The sequence below is a fragment of the Botryllus schlosseri genome, chromosome 3 (genome assembly GCF_051294905.1).
Source record: "Botryllus schlosseri isolate E-star chromosome 3, Bs_hap1, whole genome shotgun sequence".
NCBI classification, from domain to species: Eukaryota; Metazoa; Chordata; class Ascidiacea; order Stolidobranchia; family Styelidae; genus Botryllus; species Botryllus schlosseri.
This window is the reverse complement of record NC_137238.1, coordinates 6,197,541-6,221,283: the sequence shown is the minus strand read 5'-3', so window position 1 is coordinate 6,221,283 and position 23,743 is coordinate 6,197,541. Positions and strand designations below refer to the sequence as shown.

At 39.5% G+C, this 23,743-nt stretch overlaps 1 protein-coding gene across 2 annotated transcripts in view; it reads right to left on the bottom strand.

Moving 5' to 3' along the window:
* Positions 1–23,743, bottom strand: part of LOC145436573 (uncharacterized) — a 185,231-nt gene that overhangs the window by 157,322 nt on the left and 4,166 nt on the right. For both annotated transcript variants that reach the window (XM_080313937.1, XM_080313938.1), the window contains exons 2-8: positions 17,757–17,919; positions 11,623–11,939; positions 10,214–10,381; positions 9,276–9,443; positions 8,796–8,963; positions 5,041–5,208; positions 3,323–3,490 (exon numbers count right to left, since the gene is read on the bottom strand). In XM_080313937.1, the coding sequence (XP_080170063.1) occupies positions 3,323–3,490; positions 5,041–5,208; positions 8,796–8,963; positions 9,276–9,443; positions 10,214–10,381; positions 11,623–11,939; positions 17,757–17,919 (1,320 nt within the window). The remainder of the gene's footprint in view (positions 1–3,322; positions 3,491–5,040; positions 5,209–8,795; positions 8,964–9,275; positions 9,444–10,213; positions 10,382–11,622; positions 11,940–17,756; positions 17,920–23,743) is intronic.

Sequence of the window (23,743 nt, the reverse complement as noted above, 5' to 3'; positions counted from 1 at the left end):
TAGATGTCGCTATGCTATATACGAAAATACAAAAGGTTTAGTGCTACCCTGCAGTATGTGGATTTGAAGGAGAAAAAATGCATCGACACGGGGCATGCAAAATCTCAATATTGTGAAGCCCTTTTTTCAATCTAACGTCTTCTTCAGAAAGTTCTGGGACAGCGCTGTGTTATGTTAAAATTTGAAGGAATATGTGCAATAGGGCTGTTCAAAAATAACATTTTTCCTGAATCTTTATGGTTACGTAATTAAATCGTTAGGTTGCCTTGAAAAACGAACCACACCAAATTTGAATTCATTCCAACCAATATTCGCTGGTTTCGTAGAGTTTGAAAATTTTGAAATTGCATAAAAACGCAAAAAAATTTTTTTTCAAATTTTTCTGCCAACCCATGAAATTGTTGGGCTGTCTTCAAAAACTATGCAAAACAAATTTGACTCAATTCCAAGCCATGGAAGCGGAGTTATTTCAGTTTCTATTCGATAATTCTATGATTATCCTTGATCGGTGGATAATCCAAGAATTATCATCGAAAAACTGGAATAACTCCGCTTCTACGGCTTGGAATTGAGTCAAATTTGTTTTGCATCATTTTTGAAGACAGCCCAACAATTTCATGGTGTTGGCAGAAAAATTTGAGAAAAAAATTTTTGCGTTTTTGGCCAATTTCAAAATTTTCAAACTCTACGAAACCAGCGAATAATAATTTAATCACGTAGCCAACAAGATTCAGGAAAAAATGTTATTTTTGAACAGCCCTAATGTGCAACCCCTCTAGGAGAAATCCCATTTTGAGATTTTAAAATTTAAAATTTCAGGTCATTTTTTCAAAAAGTTTGCTGTGAAGCTCTGTAATTCAGAGCAAGGTAGACCTAGGCCAAAGTCTCTTACCATAACACAGGTCTCTATGTTAGCTTTTCAGAAAATCCCCAGTGAATACTATACGGTATACGACATATATGTCATACAAATTTTTGATTTACCATGAAGCTGTTCAACAAAATTTTACAAAATTTTACAATGGAGAAAAACGTTAATAAACATTTTACCAGTAATAAAAGATACTGAACCGTTGCCGATGAAAATCGAAATTTTGAAGTTATTAGTAATGTTTTTGGTAAGGTAAGGCCATGAGGTAAGAGTGTGGGAACGATGTCGATATTTCAAGCCAAAAAAAAAATGAAAATTTTAATATTTTTCTAAATTTTGACTTGCTAGTCACCTTAGGCAGTTATTGCTCACTGCAAGGTGTGATGGCGTTTTGAGAGAAACTATCTTGCGTGGACTATCTACAGTACTGCGATCGAGGGCGTTGACACGGCGTTCTGGTTACCAGAAACAATATTCATGTTAGGCCTACTTGACATACATAGTCTCCAAAATTTATGAGCAGAATAGTTCCGTTTTCAGTAATAATGAAACCTGATGAAGATGAAAACGGCACTGTCCGGATTCGTGATAAGCCCGTGATATTTCACCGAAATTTTTCGAGACATGAACTGTTTCAATTAGGAAGCTTGCATGAGCTACCAGTCCAGCTCGATTAGCCGACTTTGACGGATCATAAATCAATCATCTTAGAAAACTGCACGTGGATAAGGTGATTTGAATGAAGGATATATTCCAATTAGATATTCGTTACCGGATTATCAATCCATTCTGTAAAGTGCCCGAGCATGAAATGATTGAGGAGCTGAATAAATTGTAGTGTAGGTTGAACAATTTGGAGTTCAAATAGAAGTTCGGTATCTCCAATCAATCGTTCTGGATAAACAATTAAATCAAGTAGAAATACTCTTACTGTAGTCGGGTTGACTTTTTTGTCGTTTCCCTTCCCCGCTCTTATTTGATGAAACGTGTTTTTAGTGCCGTGACAAGATTTCTGACACACAGCCGAAATCGACTGGACAGTAGCCTACGGGACGTGGGGACTGGAAATATAATGATGAGATTCTTCTTATCAAAACTCAAACCGAATTGGACGAGGATGATGATAATAATAATAATAATAATAATAATAATAAACCAGCTGGATCCGTCTCATTATTAACTGTAATAAATGCAGAACAACTTTCGTTTCATTTGGATGTGGTTAGTGGGGGTCGGGGGGCTGGCACTTCATTCGTTGTCTAGGGGGCGGTAGCTCAAAAAAGTTTGGGAACCACTGATATAGACAGTGGTGGCTTTTGGGGTGGGCGAGGTGAGCTTTCGCCCAAGGCCCCTCTTCGTAGGGTGCTGGCATATTACTAATGTCAGCCGATAACTTTCCATATTAGTGTGGTCTATTTAGCCTGCAGCTGTTTGCAGCAGTAGTATCGCTAATCTATTAGTCCACGCCACATGCCATACATCTTCCACATCACGACATTAGCTATAGGTAGTTAACGGGGTCACTTCATTTATAATTTGACAATGAATTATAAAAGAAGGCCCATGGGATAGAGCCTGCTTCACAGCCGTTTTACAATGTCATATACACATCAAGTAATTCGGTTCCTTATGACGCACTAATATAAAGTTGGCAATAATAGATCCGAAAGCGGGTCTGGGAGGTGGTTCCCACCATGAGATACGATTACATACTTATAGGGTTCCTCTGGAAGTCTCGCCAGGGCGCCCCAATAGTAGGGTCACCACTGGATATAGATTTTGTTTTACCCGAGCTGTAGTTTCTTCTACCATTCTTTCAGTCTCAATGCAAATCGAAGTTAAGCTATAATGTCAAGTCCGTACTCTAAACCAGGGGTCACCAACTCATAATAGGTACATGGTCGATATTATTTTCAACCTGGATGGCGATGCGGGCTAGTCTCGAGTCAAATGACTTGGTCCGAGTCAAGCGCAATGACTCGAGTACAAGTCGAGTCAAATTGACTCGAGTCGAGTCGACTCATTATTCATTTTTAGGAAAAGGACTCGAGTCAAGTCGAGTCACCAAAAAATCGCGACTCAAGTCCGACTCGTGTCATTATAACCCTGGTTCATACTTTCGTATCATCCGCATAACTGACAGAATAATCGGTCAGATTTCTTGACTACAATGACGCGGGGTATAAACTGTCGACAATTACAAGCGATTATCAAAGATAGTTGAAATTTATATACGTCACTTTATCGAACACCTAATCAAACATGGTGCAGTATAATCGATTTATTCAACATGAAATGTACTTGTTACTTTTCATACTTATAACCGAAATAAACTATCGCGACCGTGGTCATTTTTTGCGGATATAGTTTACCACTAATGTTGGTGGTTCATATACTTGAAATTGGTGTGTACAAGACAGCACGGCAAAACGATGAATGTCATGGACTTACTGTGTGTCGATTTTTCATGCACCCTACTCCGAAAAATTCTAGTTTCTTCTTGTCCAAAGTGGAGTTCCGAAAATTCACTTGCTGGCATTTTGTGACTTTCAAAACCTCGGCAACGTTATCATATGCTCCGGGTTCCATGTCAGGATCTAATATGAATAGTCCACCAAGCTGTATATAATTTAATTTTACAATTACAATGTTTCAAATCGCTACCAAATCATATTTAAATATAATATTTTTGATATGGATTATGCACTGAGTGAATAGTGATGAATGCAGTTGATTAGTACCAATACAGCACAACGGCGGTCTGCAATAAATATAGTGAATATACAAATCAAAACCGGGAAGCAGTGCAATGTCATGTATGGCGATCTTTTATATCGAAATATAAATACGATCAACGTCATTATTAGAGATGGGGTGAACATGGGGCTCACGAGCGCATTCTGTGTGTGAATCCTTGAAATTTGGAGGTTCGCGTTCACAAACTAACCTTGGTAGATTCTGCACTGTGAACCGTTTTCATAAATTACAATTTCACTCGTCATTATGACGTCTTCGGTTGAAATTATTTGCATTTCCTCTTCGGGCCACTTTCCACATGCTGCTGGCAGCATGGAAATAAATTCAGCACTAGACGAGCATGCACCATGTCAATTTCAAGAATTATTTGATCGAACGTTTGCTCGGAATATTCAGCTTTCTGTTTGTAATGTTTCGTGGCTGTCATGCCGTGAGCTATGTCGTCAATCACACAACAGCAAAAACAAAACACACCGCATGTAGAAAGGCATCGAATTGTGGTTATGCAACCAATCAATTATTTACATCAACAAAATTGTTATAAAGAATGCATCGATGTATGATGTAAGAAATAAAAAAGTGTAGAAACCGAGGTTCCACTCTTAAGAATACATCTGTCCAGTCTATCTGAGTCCTCGTTGAAACAACTGGCAAAGCGACGGAAGATAGCGATTTCGTAGAATTACTATAGCATCTGATCGTTTCAGTCGATAGGCTACATTTGGTGACGCTTAAGAAGCCAGCATGTAGTTCAGCATTGTGGCATGTAAAATGCTATCATGTACATTATAGGATTTCTATTGGAAATATGACGTCACATGACGTCATAGGTTCACGTTCACACAAAACCTTTGAGGGGTTTGCACCATCCCTAGTCATTACACTGAAAGCTGGTTGACCCCTTTCTCCGGAAAATGCGTTTAGATACTGAGTGATGTACCGAGCTCACTTAAAAAATTGCAGAAGCTTATCTGCGAATAGACTGATAAGTTGTCGACGGTATTGTTTTATAGTTATCCCTGGTGGTCTTTTTATTTCCCTTTCCGAAATTAATGAGTTCGTGATTAATATAAATGAGAGGTGTAGTGTTATGCAATAGAAACTGGTGTGTTGGTTCGAATCAAATGGTCGATTCCAATAGTTCCTCGCGGGAAAATTCATTGAGTTGTCTGTTACAAATGCAAGGAGTTTCGATACAGAATATTTAACATTTTTTGATATATTTCATTTCACTTAATATTATTATTATTCAGTTATTATCAAATGTAATGGAATTGCAGCACTCTGACATAAGACACATTGTAATAGTATTCCATTTTGTGCAGGGACTGACGTAACTGCAACTTCGAGTGCAAACTCAAAAACTGATTCATTCCGTGTTTTCCGAAATCTTGTGTTAAAATACAGTTCACCTGGATATTTTTATTTTGGCATCCACGCGATAATACACGAAATTTCGTTGTTGTCAAACCGCAGCGAAGCAGATGCAAATCAGTGCATCGTACATCCTTCAATAAGTGAGTAAGCTGCTCACATTCATCTTCATTCATCGCTTCACAAGATATTACCAGTGTCTGTAACTAAAGTGACAAGTATTGAATATGTATATCTAATCATATATTGGTACCCGAACAATATATTAAGCTAAGCATGAGTGCGAGTTAATATCCATTCGCTGATAAAAGTCACAAATATCCGTCGCTATTGTGCAGGGATGCTGATTATGCTTTCTCGAGTGATTACATCTGATCATGTCGATGACGTTGATTGAGGTGCAGTTTTGTCTATGTTTCCGGCGACAGTCGTACAAATGTGACTTCTCACACGCAGTCCATGATAATGTTACTGTTCGTTTTCAGCTGTGGGCAAGCGAGGCGAGATCACATGCTGGCAAGCTGCACAGCGGCAACACGAACAGGCTGCGAATTGCTAGTTCGACAGAATTAAACTCTACAATTCCTACATGAGGGTTTGAGGTTTATCCAGACTCCTCCTCGCTACCCGATCCGCTATATCTTAAAAAAGTATTGAAGGAAAGTGGGCCGATCAGTCGCTCCCAACTAAGTACTGTCGTAAATGAATGCACAATCAAAACACTGGCGGCGAATGCAGAATGTGCCACTACAAAATGAAACTGTAGCGCATTTCATGTGTGACATAAGAACACATGTGTTCACATTCTAAACTTGGAGACGCAGCAGGATCGGCTGCTATATTCAACTTGAGATCTGCAGACCTTTCAACATTATCACTTCTACCAAAATGGTGTGATTATATGTCAGAACCAGTGACTGAAAATAACCTAGTAAATATCCTTTCAGATGCATCGGTCATCACTGACCGCGAAATAAATAGAAACGACTCAGATATGTGAATCGAACTAAAAAAGTAAAGAGAATGCTTCTTGGTTGAAACATGGAAGAAAGGAAATTTATAAATACAATCAAAATACGTAGTCCTCAAAAAGGCATGGTGAAAAATGTGGCGTTGCGAAATTCAAAAAAAGCTGTACAACATTCACGTACTTCACCATGTCATTGTGATGCTTCATTTTGAACGTTCGGTACATATGGGTTGATATTAGTACGGACGACGCAGAGTGATAATTAAAAGTTGATCCATTAGTCAGCTTCCAAAGTTTCGAAATTTGATCGGCAAAATACCAGAGGAAATTGCAAAATTGGATTGCGTCAAGTTATATGTATATATATATATTGCTTTTCACAGAGGCATGGACATGGACAGGTACAATGAAATATCTGCCATGATGTTGGGGAATGATCATTTTAGAGGTATCATCGGGATGTATCAAATGACATGTTTTTCTCTTGAGGCTCACCTATTAAGTAGCCAACCATTTTGCTATTCACGGCCCCATTTCGATTATTTATGTAGCACACGGCCGCATTCCAGGAAAAAGGCGTACTGAACTAACTGAACGTGAAATACCCGTGTTAAACTATCCATATCCATTTTCCGATCAACTCCGGACTAATCTAATTTGACATATCGGCTTACTATACGCACCGAAATCTCGAGTGGTCGTTTTACGAATAGACACTGAGCAATGTTGTGGTCGCGCGAAGCGCAAAATTTTTTCAGATTCACGAATGAAATTCGTCATTAATATTAGTGGTTTCACATATTAATATCAAATATTTATCGTTCCTCAGCCAATGTGATTAGATTCACCGGTAGAGATGATGGCGAGAATGCTTTCGAAAATTTATGGAATGTTATAAATGAGGATGCATCTTCGGGTTGGCTAATTGTTCTTAGCCATGCCATTATAGTTAGATGCTGTTACTTCTCGACCTCCCATCAGGATTGTCGGTATAGTGGAAAGATATTAGGATCGCTCAAATGTACTAGAAACATATTTCTTTCGTGAGGGGCGCACAATACCAAGTTGGTATTTCTATATGGGGCACATCATTTTACTCTTCTGTTCGCATCTGTAGCCTACCGTGGGGATCAAATTGCCACATGCTCTACTATATTAGGACCGAAAAATGAATTCGCACTGAATCGCGCACCGCGCGAAGAAAATTTCAAGAATAAGTATCGATTATTCGTAACTCAATCGGTAAATTAAATTTGCACGTCGACGGCCGCCAGCACATAGCAATTGAATTACGTATCGACGGTCGCACCAATTTCCTTCTACGGTCGCAGGTTGCCCACTTTGGTCTACACCCTATAGCCAAGAACTTACGTGTGCAAGCACTTTGTATGTGACTTCGAGTGTATTTGGGGTTGCTTCAAAACAAGATCTTCTCGGGGGAACCGCCGCGATAGCTCAGACATTTTCCATTGGTACTACCGGCCACGTGGTTATAAATAGCACTGTGTACATAATTGCAGCGGCACAGCCAGAAAGGTCTCTGGGTCGAGTTTGAGAACCCCTGTGTTAGATGGTGGTCCGGGAACCTCGAGCCCTGGTTAGTATTTATTTCCTATACGTTGCAGCCTTGCTCATTCTTATTTCGATTACGCCAGAGGTGGTCAATCGGCGGACGGACGGTAGCATGCTGCCGTAAAACCGTCATTATAATTATACGGCCGTCTACACATATTTATAATAGCATAAGTTGTTGGCCTCAATGTGCAATTTGAATCGGTTCCCAAATCTCTGACAGTTTTGAACTCGACTTGAAAATTTTCTTCACGCTTAGTGCCATTCAGGTTGACAAGGATTTTTCGTTTTTAATATATAAGTGTCCTTGCAATCTGAGCCCCGTGATACAATTGCGAAACGCATAGGAAAGTAATGCGCTCCATAATTAAATACCAACCTGGAATCGTGTACGACTCACGAATGCCGGATTCTATAGTACGTTTGAGCGATTCCAATATATTTTGGCTATACCCACAATCCTGATGGGAGGTCAACAGATAACAATATGCAACAAAGTGATTAATATAACCGGAAGATGCATCATCATTAATTTTGTGACCAAAATTTTTGAAGATACCCCTCCATCCGCTCTACCGGTTAATCCGATCACGTGGACTGGGAATGAATATATATATGACAGTAATATATATGAAACTATTAATAATATATACGAAATTCATTCATGAGGTTGAAAGAATTTTCGAAATCCCTATAACTTTTCCGAACAATATTACTCGCGATATGGGTGCATATATAGTAAGCGTGTGTGGATGCTCTACTTATACAACTAGAAACCTTTATACGCAAGGTATATCTCAAAAAAACAGTTATGGCACCTAACAACATAAGGTCTCTTCGCGGCGTGAAGTTCCCGGTGGCCCATTTAACATGAGTAGTTGTTGTCCAGACGGGCCATGAGGACTCTACGCTTGAATGCAGACGTATGTCATAGATGTATTCGAAATGCGGTCGTGACTAGCAAAAAGGTTAAACAGCCCGGACAAGGCTTACTACAGAATCGATGCATTATGTGTTCAGGGGTGAACGAGTTTTGAGTAAACGTCAAAAGGGTGTGGGCCTACCACGACCAAAAAGGTTGAGGAACACTGATCTAAAATGTTTCTCTAACCAAACGTGAAATATTTCGTTTTGTGACAGAATTTAAATTTTTTGATAACGGCCGGAATGAAAATGAAATTGCAAATCCTCAGTTCAACTTGATCAGTAACATGGTTTCATAAACATTTTGAATCATACGTCAAATCGTACCTGGATGTTTTGATTTCGGCATCCGCGCGATAACGCCCTCAATTTTGTCTTGGTGAGAAGGCATTTTTCAAACACTAATCCAATACAACCCCACAGCTTCACTATACAAGATAGCTTTTCATATGCATGCTCATCCATCGATTCGTCCGAGATATTGATCCTTGCCAGCTGAAATGATGGATGGCATTATGTATCGTTATGTAAAATGTCCGTGTTTTGGGGCTCCCTGTATATTGGCCCATTCATCGAAAGATATTGTATATTTATTGATACCACGAAATGATAAACCTCATATAATAGAAATTCTTCGGCCACGAGGAAAGTGGGATGGATGGTGGGATGTAATATTTCAAAAATAGTGTCCAATAAATGAAACTGAGGTATGATAGGTGGACAAAATTAAGATTGTGAAATAAATCCGCAGTTAGTTGATCTTTTACGTAGTATGAGAAATGTGACGGAGTTTATGTAACAACGCACCTGGGTAGCATGATTGCGACAGCCTCGCAATAATCCTTGCAACTTTGTCTTCGTGAGACAACTGTCTTTAATCATTACCTGTTTACATTTCGAGAGTTTCGCAATATGAGCGAATACTTCATACCCATCTTCATTCATCGATTCGTCAATGACGCTGAGTAAATCAGGCTGAAATGGCCGGATCGGTGTTTTAGGTTTAAAAAGTCTGGTTTGCTTGATTCAGATCGTGTTTAAATTCGAGGTAGAATACGTTTAGGGCTTCAATTTTTACGAACACTCGATCAGGTAATCATCGAGGTAGATTTTGCGCTACCGGTATTTGAGTTGCTACCATTCATTCTCTCTAATTGAAAATGCAACACCGGCAAATGCCCAAACTGCACTTTACCTTTTCTTTTATCTCAGCGTGAAGTTCAGGTTTCGATTATATGCTTACTTATTCAGTTATTCATGTTTGGAATGAATGATTTGCATCTGAATTATACTTATATCTAGGGTTACCATACGTCCTTCCCCGTTACCATGATCGTGTTGAGTCCGTATGTATCGTTAGCGTAATTCTATTTGCGGATTTCAATTGCACTGCAATATCATTATTCGGTCTCAGGCTCATACGGTGGGCTTCCACCTGTTTCGTGCCTAATATACAGTACACGGCTAACGCCTGCGGCTTGGAAGAGCGCTATGCCCTAAATCTTAGTAGCTAAGTTGAAACGAATGCCCTCTCACGAAACTGTCTGCATTTTTGTTATGAAGAACGAGCGTCACATTGATTACGTACATGCATTCGTAAAAACATATAGCTGATGTGGTAACCAATACATTTGCAAATACATCCAATATTACAGTTGTTCTAAAAGTTATATTACAGTTCCTTGGTCCTGCCATGTAGGTTATTAGACTTGGATTTAGGAATAGGGCCTACGTATCTAAGATACCTGAATGACAAGTCCATTCAAAACATGAGTAAAAATTCCATCATCTTCTTTGTCGAGATGACACTGACACAGGACCAATTTCTTGCTTCGAAATAGCCGAAAAAGAATCACGTACCCAGCTAGATTTTTTTTCGTCAAAGATGCATCCACGATAGTCACAGTCTTAACCTGAACAAATGATACAGCGGGGTAGTTGTTGAAATATAATAATGGATACGAATCATGTCAAGGTAATCAATTGCAAATCGAATATATTGATGAAGCTGGGTGTAAACGATATCTTCGCAGAAACATGCCGGGACCAGCTTTGGATAAAAATTACGTTACAGTGTTTCAATAAACATTTTCCAACATGTCAAGTCTGGATGAAACTGAAAACAACCTTATAAGAGGCACAAATCATTGCTACATCACAGAATTTTAAGTGTATCAATGCCACAGTTGCCCTACAGGACGAGCTGCAACTGCTCACAGCATTTTTTTGAAAGGTGGTTACGTTCGAAACGCTCGCTATCTCCAGAATAAAGTAAAACGACTCCCTGTTTAGAACCACTGTATTTGGCTTAATCATTCAAACGGCCTTAATCGGCATCGCCTGCACTCTTGCAATATTGCGATTATACTATCAGACTTACATATGTAAATGATGGTTAATTTATTTATTTTTGATAGTATTTTAGCGAGGGTGGTGGTTCCCATACTAAAGAAACATGTGTCACGAAATCGTGCACGAATATATTTTAGCTGACTACAAGTCTTAAAAATTACAGACATTTGGGGAAAGTTTAGAATCTTCAAAGACAGTTTGAACAATCAAATCACGCTCACGTCCGGGAAAATTCGGCTTGCAATGTGTAAGGACAGGAATATGGCTCCTTTATTACAAGTTAACCGAGTCGTTCCCATAATTTTCCAGTTTGGGACACACTTGAAAAATCAAAGAAAAGCACGCAGCTCATGACAATAAAAGAAGAGTCCGGCAAATACATTTATTTTCAAGTGTTTTTCCGATGAATCTGCTTCCTCATGCGTACAGAAGTGTAACGAGAATGCATTGTAATGTTCATGGGCATAATTTGTGATCTACTGAGATCAACAATGGTAAAGCATCGTTCGTCAGCCAGATGCCAACCTAGTAAACATGGGGTACCACGTGAAGAGGTAATACAATTATTACACTTCACGTCGGGGAGAAGCAAATTCGAGGCCCTTGTAATTCGAATAACTGTCTTTTATGAAGGCAGGGAAATTAGTATGAAGAAGCGCTATACGGGGTAGCACTGAAATATAAGGAATAGTGTAGTAAACTGAATCAGTTATTGCGATAGTCAATGTCATTGGATTTGGTCGGTACGGTGATCGGTACCTTTTGAGCATGCTTTAACTTACATCGAGTATTTGGTTATTACCTTGAATATCTGGACATACGATTGAATTTTTAGGAAATGGCCAATCACGCGAGGCTCCAAATCGAGTTCTTCGCAATATACTTCTTGAAGAGGTGATAGCCTTTTTACGATATTCGCTAGCAAAATTGGACCGTTCAACGTGACACGTCCATTGAGCTCGATACTATGAACGTTCTGCTTGATCTTTTGTATCGTCTCATCTCCGCAATCGCTCAAGAGACAGATGGTCTCCATATCGCGTATGGTGCAGTTTTTTATCATGTCATGAAGGGATGACATTAATATCCTCCTGCACTCCTTGATAGATGTTTGTCTATCTGTTGAAGATAATATATGAACAAATAAGTGTGACGTCTTTACAATAGTGAAGTAGCATATTCAGTTCATGAAGCTGTAGTTTCAGGCGGGAGTTCAGATCTTTAGCTATCGAATCTAAGCCAGTGGTTCCCGACCTTCTTCGACTCATCGCCACTTTATCAATCCCGACGAAAATTTTCACCCCCTATCCCCACACATTTACGGATGCGAAAAAAGGCTATTTTCGAGGTGGTAAGCGCTCAGAAAATTGTTATCCATGTCTACTTTTTGTTGAGTTGATTTTTGCCCATCATATGCAGAATAAGCCGTTTTCACGTCCATTTCGTGGTAGTGTGAAGTAAATATATCTCACTGGATGTACTAAAATTTTCGCTACCTATCGCCCCGCCCAGTCGCCTCTTTGGTATTTTCGCCCCCCTTTTTATCATATTTCGATATCGCCAATGTTGGGATTTAGGAACCGCTGTTTTAAACGGAATTTTAACTCGATAAACATACCCGAATTTAAATTTTGTAAAACTCAACCACTCAACCTCTACATGAACCATATCGACCAACTGCCATTCTAGGCACGACGAAATCTCTCCGCGAAAGCATCCCTTGAATTTCACTGTCTTATAGTCGTCCCCTCTCTCTCTTATTGGAATAAAATATTACTTATACTTGACAAACTGCGAATAGCAAAACGTAAGTAGCCTAAGTGAGCTTCAAATTAAAATACTTAAGGAAGTAGTGCAAGTAGAGGAAAACTGACAACCCGTGTAAATCACCTATCTTACAAGCAAATTATCGAGAATGGTATTCCATAGAAGACTTGGACGACAAGATAATTCTTCAATATACATTTTAATAATATATTCATTGCAGAAATATATTAAAACTGAAGCTTTTCGAGCTGACACTCTTCAAGGGCAATGTTCAGCAAATGGAGAATTTCGAAAACATGAATCTAGCTACATTGCATATTACCAATTATGACGTCATAGAAACAAACAACAAGAAATACATGCAAACCGCGAGTGCAGCTAGTGGCCAATTTTTAGATTGACTTGAAATTCCTTCTGCTGACACAAGCGCGGTCGAAGGATTTTAATATAAGTCGATTCCAGTGCAGACATATGGAAATTAGTGCGGCCTCTACAATACAGAAAATCTTTCATCGCGATAGTATTTAGCCTAAGTTGCATCCTCCCCCAAATGATTACCGATGGCTTAGTTCATAGCCATGGCCTGATTACGTTCTAGTAATCGCAGATCCGTTACGGCTGCGTCTTCGCGAGAGTGTAATGTGCGCTATTTAATAACGCTCGGAACATGCTGTTTGATGCGTTCCTGCAAGCGCTGAGTTGTTCTTCCCACGTACCGATAATCACAGTGGCTCTTGAAATCATAGACTATATTGCTTTGTTGAGAAGCAGGAAGAACATCTTTGCGCGTTGCAGGAAGCAATTGTTTGGTGGTAAACACAACATTAGTTTTTACGTTATCGTAACAGCGATTTACAGCAGAAATCAATTGGTTTTCAAAACGGGAAAAGATGGGGCCCAGCCACGGTAAATGTATATATATACACAGAATTTTTCAATTATTTTCGGTCCCAGTGATCCATCGGTACCACATCTCCCCCTATATGATATCCTTAAAACTAAACTCAACAGAGCAAGTAGCCGTATTAAGAAGTTCAACAAACACTTTACGCGAGAAGGAAGAGTTCAAGACATGAGTTCTGTGGACAGAAAACTCAGTAATGTCAATCCCAGCAAATCACAAAACACGAACACACGGTCTGAGGAGAATGTATATGTACATTCTCCTCAGTATGTAATCTTTGATTTCAAGTGCCACTGTGATTGTCGGTACGTGGGAAGAACAACTCAGCGCTTGCAGGAACGCATCAAACAACATGTTCCGAGCGTTATTAGATCGCGCACATTGGACACTCGCGAAGACGCAGCCGTAAGTGATCTGCGATTACTAGAACGTAATCAGGCCATGGCTGTGAACTCTGCCATCGGCAAGCATTTGGCGGAGGATGCAACTTGCGCTAAAAACTATCGCGAAGAAAGATTTTTTGTATTAGGTAGAGGCCGCACCAATTTCCATCTGTCTGCACTGGAATCGACTTATATTAAAATCCACCGACCGCGCTTGTGTCAGCGGAAGGAATTTCCAGTCAATCTAAAAATTGGCCACTAGCTGCGCTCTCGATTTGCCTGTATTTCTTGTTGTTTGTTTCTATGACATCATAATTGGTTGTATGCAATGTAGCTAGATGCATGTTGTTGAAATTCTCCATTTGCTGACGATTTCCCTTGAAGAGTGTCAGCTCGAAATGCTTCGGGTTTTAATATATTTCTGCAATGAATATATTAATAAAATGCATATTAGAGTCCTGTACCCCAAAGAGTATTCTTGTTGTATAATTTCACTATATTATAGTGGAATGTCAGTATTCTAATTCTAATCTAATTTGTGTAATGTTCCAATGCCCTAATTCTAATTCTAATCTAATTAGTTAAATGTTACAATGCTCCAATTTTAGCTCTAATCTAATCATCATCAATCCAGTACCACAATCGCACGACTTACACTATGAACTCATAGTAGCTATTGTGACGAATAGTAGCCATTCTGGCATAATAGCCAGTAGTCTGCGAACAACATTCTTCCAGTTTCGATCACAGACAGAACAACATCGGCAGTAGTGTAAAACACATGCCTGTTCACTTCCATGCTCTCAACTACATTAGCAAAAAAGAGGACGATTGCTTCAGTTCTAACGAAAGAAAATATATTGGACAGTATAGTATAGATAGAGTTTCCTAATGTTATATTTATCAACCAAATATGATGAAAAATTCAACGAATGTGCACTAGTATAAGGGCCGCGTCCTCGCCAAGATTGCTGGCAAAACAACTTTGTGGAATTATTATAGCATTTGATTGTTCCATTTGATACATTAGGTGGCGTTTAAAAAGTCATCATGTACTTCAGAATTGTCGCATAATATGACCTGGTCGTCGGTAGTTATCATGCACTGCACATTAATTTTTGGAAATGTAAGGTTGGAAATAGCAGTATGACGTCATATGTTCACGTTCTCGTACGCACAGAACCTTTTAAAAAGGTTCGCGTTCACACGAACCTGAACCTTTTATGGATTTGCACAATCCCTAGTATAATTGTTAACTTGATGGAAAGCACAGGGTCGTTTTGATATCCAGCTATTATCTTTTCATAACGTCTAATTATTTTGACCTTCGTATCGTATTCATTGTCTGCATTATTTTAAATATTATATTTAAAATAAAATAGCGTTTCTCATACAACAAGATGCTCTTTTGGCATCATGATGGTATATTAGATATGCGACAGGAATCCGGAAAAATTTTATTTTGCAATCAATAAACTATATTGTAGGCTATACTTTCTTTTTCTTTTCATTGCGACTTCCCGCAGGAAAATGTAATATATCAATGATAATTAATGTGTTGCATGGTGAACTATTGTCCGAATGTCGATCATGGTAGTCCTCAACCGACACCTATGATTTACGCATATCACGCCCTCCATGAGCATCTGTTTTGCAGTTTCTTCAACATATAAGAGACTCAATTAGGCGCAACATATATCCCGAAGTATAACAGATTCCTGGTACGCGAATGTCGTAAAATTTAGTTATACCAACATCATTTTAGCCCGTTCTCCTGCAATTTGCTATAGCTAATATGCTAACTGTAGCATATACCAGGGGTCGGGAACCTTTTTTGTCCGAAGAGCCATATTGGCCTTATTTTTTCCATTTTAACTCCAATTCGTGACGTCATGGTAGCAATAATTCGAAATCACTACATGGGATTCGTCGTGTGCGCCACACTTTCTCAGTAGAATATCGTACTTATCATGCAGATTTCCTTATTCGAGCATGCGAAACTTGAGTTACGAGAATCTAGGTTCGTCGTGTTGCTCCTTTAAATGCGCGAACCCATGATCACATGCGTAGGTGGAGCCAAACATGGCCATTACAGCAGTATCCAGGCCTATACCTAGGCCTACACACTCTACGCCAGGGGTGGGCAAACTACGGCCCGCGGGCCGCGTGCGGCCCGCCACACCGTTCTGTGCGGCCCGCGAGAGTCTTGAGAAAATCAAAAAATATTGATAAAATGCGTACTAAAAATCGAATTAATGCTGCGACTTGATTATATTTTTCTTATTATATTTCACCATGATAATTCTAAGGCAGTGGTTCTCAAGCTGGGGGCGCACCCCCCATGGGGGGTTAAGTCATCTGAAGATAGGCGCGAAGCTGAGCTCGACTGAAAAAAATTTTCGCGCTGCGCGCGATCTACATCGCGTTCATGGTTGTTATCTGTATGTGTAGTCTGAACTTCATATTTAAGAAACTCTTATCCACAGTCGTAACCTTCCATGCCATAAAACTATACGTTAGGTTTGCTAGCATCGCTTGCATTTTGTGATATGACGATGATGGGAGTGCGAACTCTTTTACCATTATAAGGGGGTAGGGTGGCGTGTCTTAAAAAGTTTGAGAACCACTGTACTAAGGTGAATACTTCCTATAACATTTTTCATGTTTAATTTCTGGCGCGACATCCCGATCTCAAGGTCCCGCAGGTTTAAAGGTTCCAACTTCTAAATATCACAGAAATCCAAGACGAGATTGACATAATTTGGATCACTAGTTTGATTTCATATTGGCCAATACATTTTTAATTATTTCAGTGATGTGCTTATAAAAAACGATTCGCGCGTGCCTTAGGTAGATCCGTTCTATGTATGCGCGGAATTGGGGTATTTATATTTTATCTACTCACAGTAGAAGCGTATTTGAAGCTAACATGGTTATGGTGCTGTCAGCATTATGTGTCCTGGAACTGAACCAAAAGTGGAATTAGGAAATATATGAACGGATCGCTGCTCACAGATTTAAATTTCAATCCTATTGTAAGAATCAGGACAACCGACTTTCATCTCTATAGTTTTGACAAATTGGTTATTCAATTGAATAGTAATATTCATATTGAAATGAACCCGAATATTTTCGGCTGACACTTGTCAGGGGTAATCGTCAGCAACTAGTAGAGAATTCGAAAGAACAGCGTATATCAGCATAACAGCGTAAATTGGTTATTGAGGTCGACCAGCCTATGAAATCTCGCCACTGTTTCTGACGCGTCTACGATGTCATCAAAGCATAAGCAGATCTCCTTGTCATCACTATATAATCAAATACCAATATTGCGTTTGGGTTTATAATCCCAATTTTATATAGTGCGGCCCGCGTATGGATTCAGATATTGAATGCGGCCCGCGAGCTCAAAAGTTTGCCCACCCCTGCTCTACGCTGTGATACATCAGTGACGTGGGGTCAGGAGAGGGAATACTCTTTGATCAATCATCGTATCGTGCAATTCAAGATTTCGAGTCGGGTACATCGAATTCGCTAGTGATATTGGTCGCCGGCGCGACTTAACTTTGAGAATTTTGAAAAGAGGAGGTCCTAGCCCCTAAACCCGAAGACGGCATTGTCTCTACCTCTCAAATACATGTTTATACTGCCACGAGAATAATAAATATTGGGGTAAGAGCCATGTCTTATACCCAAAAGAGCCATATGTGGCTCGCGTTCGATAGGTTCCTGACCACTGCTATATATGATGGATGAAACTAGCCTCTGTGATTCGATGGACTTTCTCGCTGAGTTTTATATAGGTTTGTTAGGTATAGTATTAGGCTCGTATGGGGATCCAACGATAGCATTTCGTATTCCTATAGCTCTCGAAACTCTTACTTGCTAAGTACTTCTGCATAGGTTTGGTGACTTCATCATTCAAAATTAACCCATACAACAATTGTCTTGTAAGCTCCATTTTCCTGTCGTTCAGGTGGTTGTTAGCGAAATCTTTTACTTCATCCCCGTTCAGATTCACGACGTGTAGAGCGCAGCAAAATTCCTGGGAATGAAATATATTTTGTACAGGTCAGGGGTTCTCAACTTTTTTTGCCGTGACCCATTTTCCGGTTTGAAAATGTTCTGGGGCACACCTTTTATGCTAGCTAGAGTCACAGTCGTGTTCAATGCGTGGTAATCCCCGGCGCCGATATGCATTTTCCCTCCGAAATATACGCATTTTCTCGTGATGATCATATTTAAAGCTACACATCTAGGGACTAGGGACATGAAATCACGCGAATTGTAACGAAATTCGTCAAGTCGAATCAATCTCTTCCAACAAACGCTTAAGTAAAAAATCTGGGCACCTCCGAGCGCTTCCCAAGTTGGAGATGTGACGTGCGGCAGTTACGGCCCTGATTGATTGCTTAACTCTTATGTACATTATCGCCGTCCGCTATGTCATTCACGTCGCGAAACCAAAAGATCAAATCACCGCACCCGCAGTTTGATTGGGTCGTTGATTCTTGTCTGGTGGCTAAATAATACAGCCATTTAGGGTCAGCTTCAAAAACGCCTAAGGAGAATGGGACTCTGCAGAGAAGCGAAGGAATATTTTTTTTAATATGATAGCTTTGCGGTATATAATATGTTTTGTAGGCCTACCTACTGCTGTTGCGATGTCATAACATCCAAGCCAATGATACAATCAAGTCATGCGACTCTTACATTACAATGATTTCAAGGTCGGATATTTTAAATCAGGGGTGGGCAATCTACGGCCCGCGAGAGTTGAAGAAACTTATTAGAAATATTGATAAAAATGCGTACTAAAAATCGAAGTAATGCATGGACTTGATTAAACTTTTTCTTAGTATCACCGTGATTATTCTAATGCAGTGGTTCTTAAACTTGGGGTGCGCCACACCTGGGGGCGTGAAAGCATCTGATGGGGGAGCGAAGCTGAGCTCACCTGAAGAAAAATTTTCGCGCTCGGCGCGATGTACTTCCTGGTCAGAATTATTGCTCTATATTTAGTCTGAATTTCATATTTGAAAATCTCTCATACACAGTCGTAACCTTTCATGCCATCAAACTATCAGTTAGGTTTACTAGCATCCTGGTTGCGTTTTGTGATATGACGATAAGTGGGGGGGGGGGCGTGTCTTAAAAAGTTTGAGAACCACTGTTCCAAGGTAAATACTTCCTATATTAATATATATGTTTAATTTCAGGCGCAACAGTCCGATCTCAAGGCCCATGCAGTTTGAAAGGTTTTAATAGGCCTTTTGCAGGACTTCGATCACGTGACTAGATACGCATAGCAACCACAAATTTGTTAGCATAGCACCTGCTTCAGTGCTAAATATCGCATACTGTACTGTTGATTTCTGGTTGTAAACGTTTCGGAAATTTGTTGTAGAAGTCATCAGAGATTCACCTATGCTAGATGTCAATCATGTACAAAGCATTTAGAATGATATCGTCAAAATTACGCAGAAATCCATCGGTAACGTAGTCGTATTAAGGTACTCAACTCTGATCATATGTACTTGAATTTATGCATTTGAAGTAAAACGATTGGTTTATATTCTGGTAGGAGTATTTGTTAGTTCAAGCAGTACTATTTGTCTGTTGTGGATCCTGATTTTGGATTGAAGATATGACTGAAGCAGCCGGGACCCGCAAGGATCAGGATATACTGTCTGCTGGTTTGGGTGCTGGCGTGCTGCTATAAAACAAATGTCGCTGAACACACCGGAAGTATCTTTTGGGAGAACCTGCCATCAAGACTAAGCAAAGCAGTGCACTTTATTGTTGCCCTATACAATGTCGATTTTATTAGCACTACTTCGCAACTGCGATTGAAGTGGATTATCACACGCGATTTTGATGAATAGTTGATGTCACATATATGTGTGCTATTTAGCGAACTAAGGGAAGTAACTATCAAATAACTCTTAGAGCAGCTCAAATGCAGTGACAAGATCGGTCATCCTATACCCAGAGGTGGTCAACGTGGTCATTGTTTGGAAGCGAGTAGAAGTAATGCCTTAAGTTATACTCCAGTACAAGTAGCACTAATTACTTCCAGGACATGTCCAAAGTGCTTCAAGTGGAAGTAGAAATGAATTTCTGAAAAGTAGTCAAGAAATTCGTCACATGAAGTAGATGTGGTTGAGGGTCACTTAGTTTTAGAAATTGATGCCATGTGACAACTGTAAAAATTGCATGTTGCATCTTCTTGATCAACGCAAAAGGGTGATGACACCACAAATAGGTGCAATTTACAAGAATTAATTTAGTTACAGTGGTACTGGGGCTATTTTGCCCAGTTCAGCCTCACGCTTGAAGGGGATGCAATCATGCGCCAAAGCTACTTTCTAGTTGACAAAATCCTAAACCTGACAAAAAAGTACTACCTAAAAAGTGTCAAGTAGAAGTAGAAGTAGCCTAAACTCATAATGACGCTAGTACTCAGGTAAAATAGTACTTCGTTGCTGACCCATTCTGTCTATTGGTTCAACCAACTCAGAAACATCCTCTAAAGACGACTAACATTGTTTCTTTTGCACTGACTCTGTAATATTTTGAACTTATAATATTTTTTGATTCATTGAATTTACAAATAAACTTGCAAAGAAGTGCAATTTATTAATTTTTGTGCATTCGATACCCAGAGCATAACAAATAGTTGAAGAAAAATGCATGTTAACCTTTTCAAGTTCAATAACTGCCGAGACTCTTATGCCTATGCATTTTCCTCGACCTCCATAGCCACTTGTGTAGACATATAGCATCCACGGAATAGCGCTTGTCTTGCTGTACACAAATGAAATATCATTTTCAAAGCAGACATCAACATCGGGAAAGAAGTTCAGGACAGTTAGTCAGTGGTCAGATCATCTGCTGACATTTTCTGTTGGCATGAAACCACGCTGCCTTCTACCGCATGACCGAATTTCATGCGGTGATAATAATTGACTCCAGGCTGAATTATTGACGAGGGCATCATCAATTTCTTGCCTATGTTCAGCTCTCTTGGGATAATCCATCAGATCATTAATGCGTATACATGTGGTATAGCCATGTCTTGACACAAGATATTTGCACTGTGCCATAGAGTGAAGTAATCCAATCCAGGCAATCAATCAAGTAATCCAGGCCTTGAGACAGTTTGTTGCACCCTCAATTGGAGCTGATAATCATTTTTCTTCGGGTAGTGGCACTTGGCAGCATGACAGAATGATCAATAACTTGTAATATAGGTGTAGAGGTCTAAATATTTTGAATTGTTTAACTGAGAAGCCATACAATAGCATAGGATGTTTAATATATATATGGTATGTAGCACATTGCATGAATTCACAACACATCAACGTACTGGCACTGGCAGTCATTGTCTCTAGGCTTAAAAATAGCAGTATCCTATATATATTGCAATCGATATCAATCATCAAAATGCTCAATGATTACCAACTACCACTACAATACAACTATAGTATAGTATACTATCCACACATAACTTAATGCTGCAATAAATATCACGCAGTCAATGTCCTGCAATGTCGAATTTTGTGTCATAAAATCATAGTTGACTACCAAATAACGGCTACAATGTCGATCATTTTGACGCATCGAGTTTACATAGTTCATGAATCAAAGACATCCAACATATTTGAATCCTTGCGCATTTCCATGACACTTGCGTTTTATATAAAACGTTTACAGCCCGAAAACGATAATATACTGTATCCGAAATACGGCTACGTTAACGACGGATTTCTGCGTAATTCTGACGATATCATTCTAAATGCTTTGTACAGGATTGACATCTAGCATAGGTAAATCTCTGATGACTTCTACAACAAATTTCCGAAACGTTTACAACCAGAAATCAACAGTACACTATGCGATATTTAGCACTGAAGCAGGTGCGCGAGAAAGTAGCTTGCTAACCAATTTGTGCTTGCTATTCGTATCTAGTCACGTGATCGAAGTCCTGCAAAAGGCCTATTGCTAAACATCACAAAAATCCTCGACCAGGTCGACCTAATTCGGACCACGAGTGTGATTTCAGATTGGTCAAACTGAACCATAAGTGGAATTAGTAAATCTAAACGAACAGATTGCTGCTCACTGATTTAAAATTTAATCTTGTTCTAAGAATCGGGACAACCTACTTTCATCTCTATATAGTTTTGAAAAATTGGTTATGGAGGTCGACCATCCTATGAAATCTCGCCACTGTTTCTGACGCGTGTGCGATATCATCAAAGCAATGTTTGTTTTGTTTGAAATCAGCATATATATTATCTATATGTCCTCACTATGTAACCTAATACCGATATTGCGTTATGTTTTATATTCCCAATTTTATATAGTGCGGCCCGCGAATGGATTCAGATGTTGAATGCGGCCCGCTGGCTCAAAAGTTTGCCCACCCCTGTTCTAAATGGACTCCTAAGAATAAATTGATCTGCGCTAAATCGTCAACCCAGTAAAATTCGTTGCAGTGGTACCGTGTACTTCCAAAGGACGTGAGGTAGCGAGATAACGTAGTGGTATAATTCTCTGTTGCAACATATATGGGTTACTGGCTGGAATCCGACTGAGTTCGACTCCGGAATTCCTACCTAAGTGTTGGGGTTTATCCAGGCTCCTCCTCGCCATCTCATCCGCGTAAGCGATGTCTCGTAAAAGCCTATAAGAGGGCCATGCTGCTAGTCGGCAGCTACGCAATTAAAGTGAAGCACATTGGCCTGGTTGAAATGACCATAGTAGTCGACAAACACCATGAATACCACAAACAAACAAACATTCCAAAGGAAGTATAATTGATTATGATTTGAAATTATGGTTATTTTATGCTACAATGATACGATCCGCCGTAGTACCGGAAATCTACGTCAAATACACCTCACTTCTGAGGTTAGTCACACCCCTTTCAACGGCATACGAGATATGACCCTACCGGAATACATGGTTACCTTAACAATAACTTCCAGTTATTATATAATCGAAATTAATTGTGTTCCTATTATCCGTAGGTGTCATAGCAGGGGACAAATGCCGCCATTTCCACCTCCCATTTTCGACTCGGGCATTCTGACTCCATACGCGCCACTACGTCTCATCAGAGTCGGACGAATAGCTAGTCTACGTATACGTCGATAATATGAATATATTTATGAGCGAATATATAAAAACATAACTTAACTAATTCTACAAATTTCTAAATGTCTCTGTGGTCCAGTGGTTGAGAACCAATGGTAGTGTGTATCTGTATTAAATAGGCTACAGAAGTGATCTATAATGAATAGGCTTACCATACGTCCTCTTTTAAGAGGATTTGTCCTCTTTTTTGACTTTTTTGAAAGTGTCCTCGGAGGACGCCCTTTTGTCCTCTTTTTTGAGATTTTGTCCTCTTTTTTGAAAATTTAGGTCAGATATAGAGGAAATTAGCGCAGAAGTGAAGCTCCGGCGGGTATTTCGGAGGAAAAAGCTGTGATTTCAGCTCTGAGCGAAATGAAGACCTTTTTTTTTTTTTTTTTAGTCACCCACCTAGCAATGTGGAGTGAAAAACGTGTTTTTGAGCTCTGAGCGGAAGTGATGACCTTTTTTTTTCTTAGTCATCCACCTGGCAATGTAGAGTAAAAAACGTTATTTTGAGATCTGAGCGGAAGTGAAGGCCTTTTTTTTTTTTAGTCAACCGATCATGAAGCGGGTGAAATTTACCTGTTTTTGAGAATTCTTCTCCAGTTTTGCTTGTCTGAAATTTCTGAAAAAGTGTCCTCTTTTTTCATTTCCGAAATATGGTAAGCCTAATAATGAAGTACTACTAAAGCTTCGGAATACTCAAGTAGGTTTTACCCACTTGCACC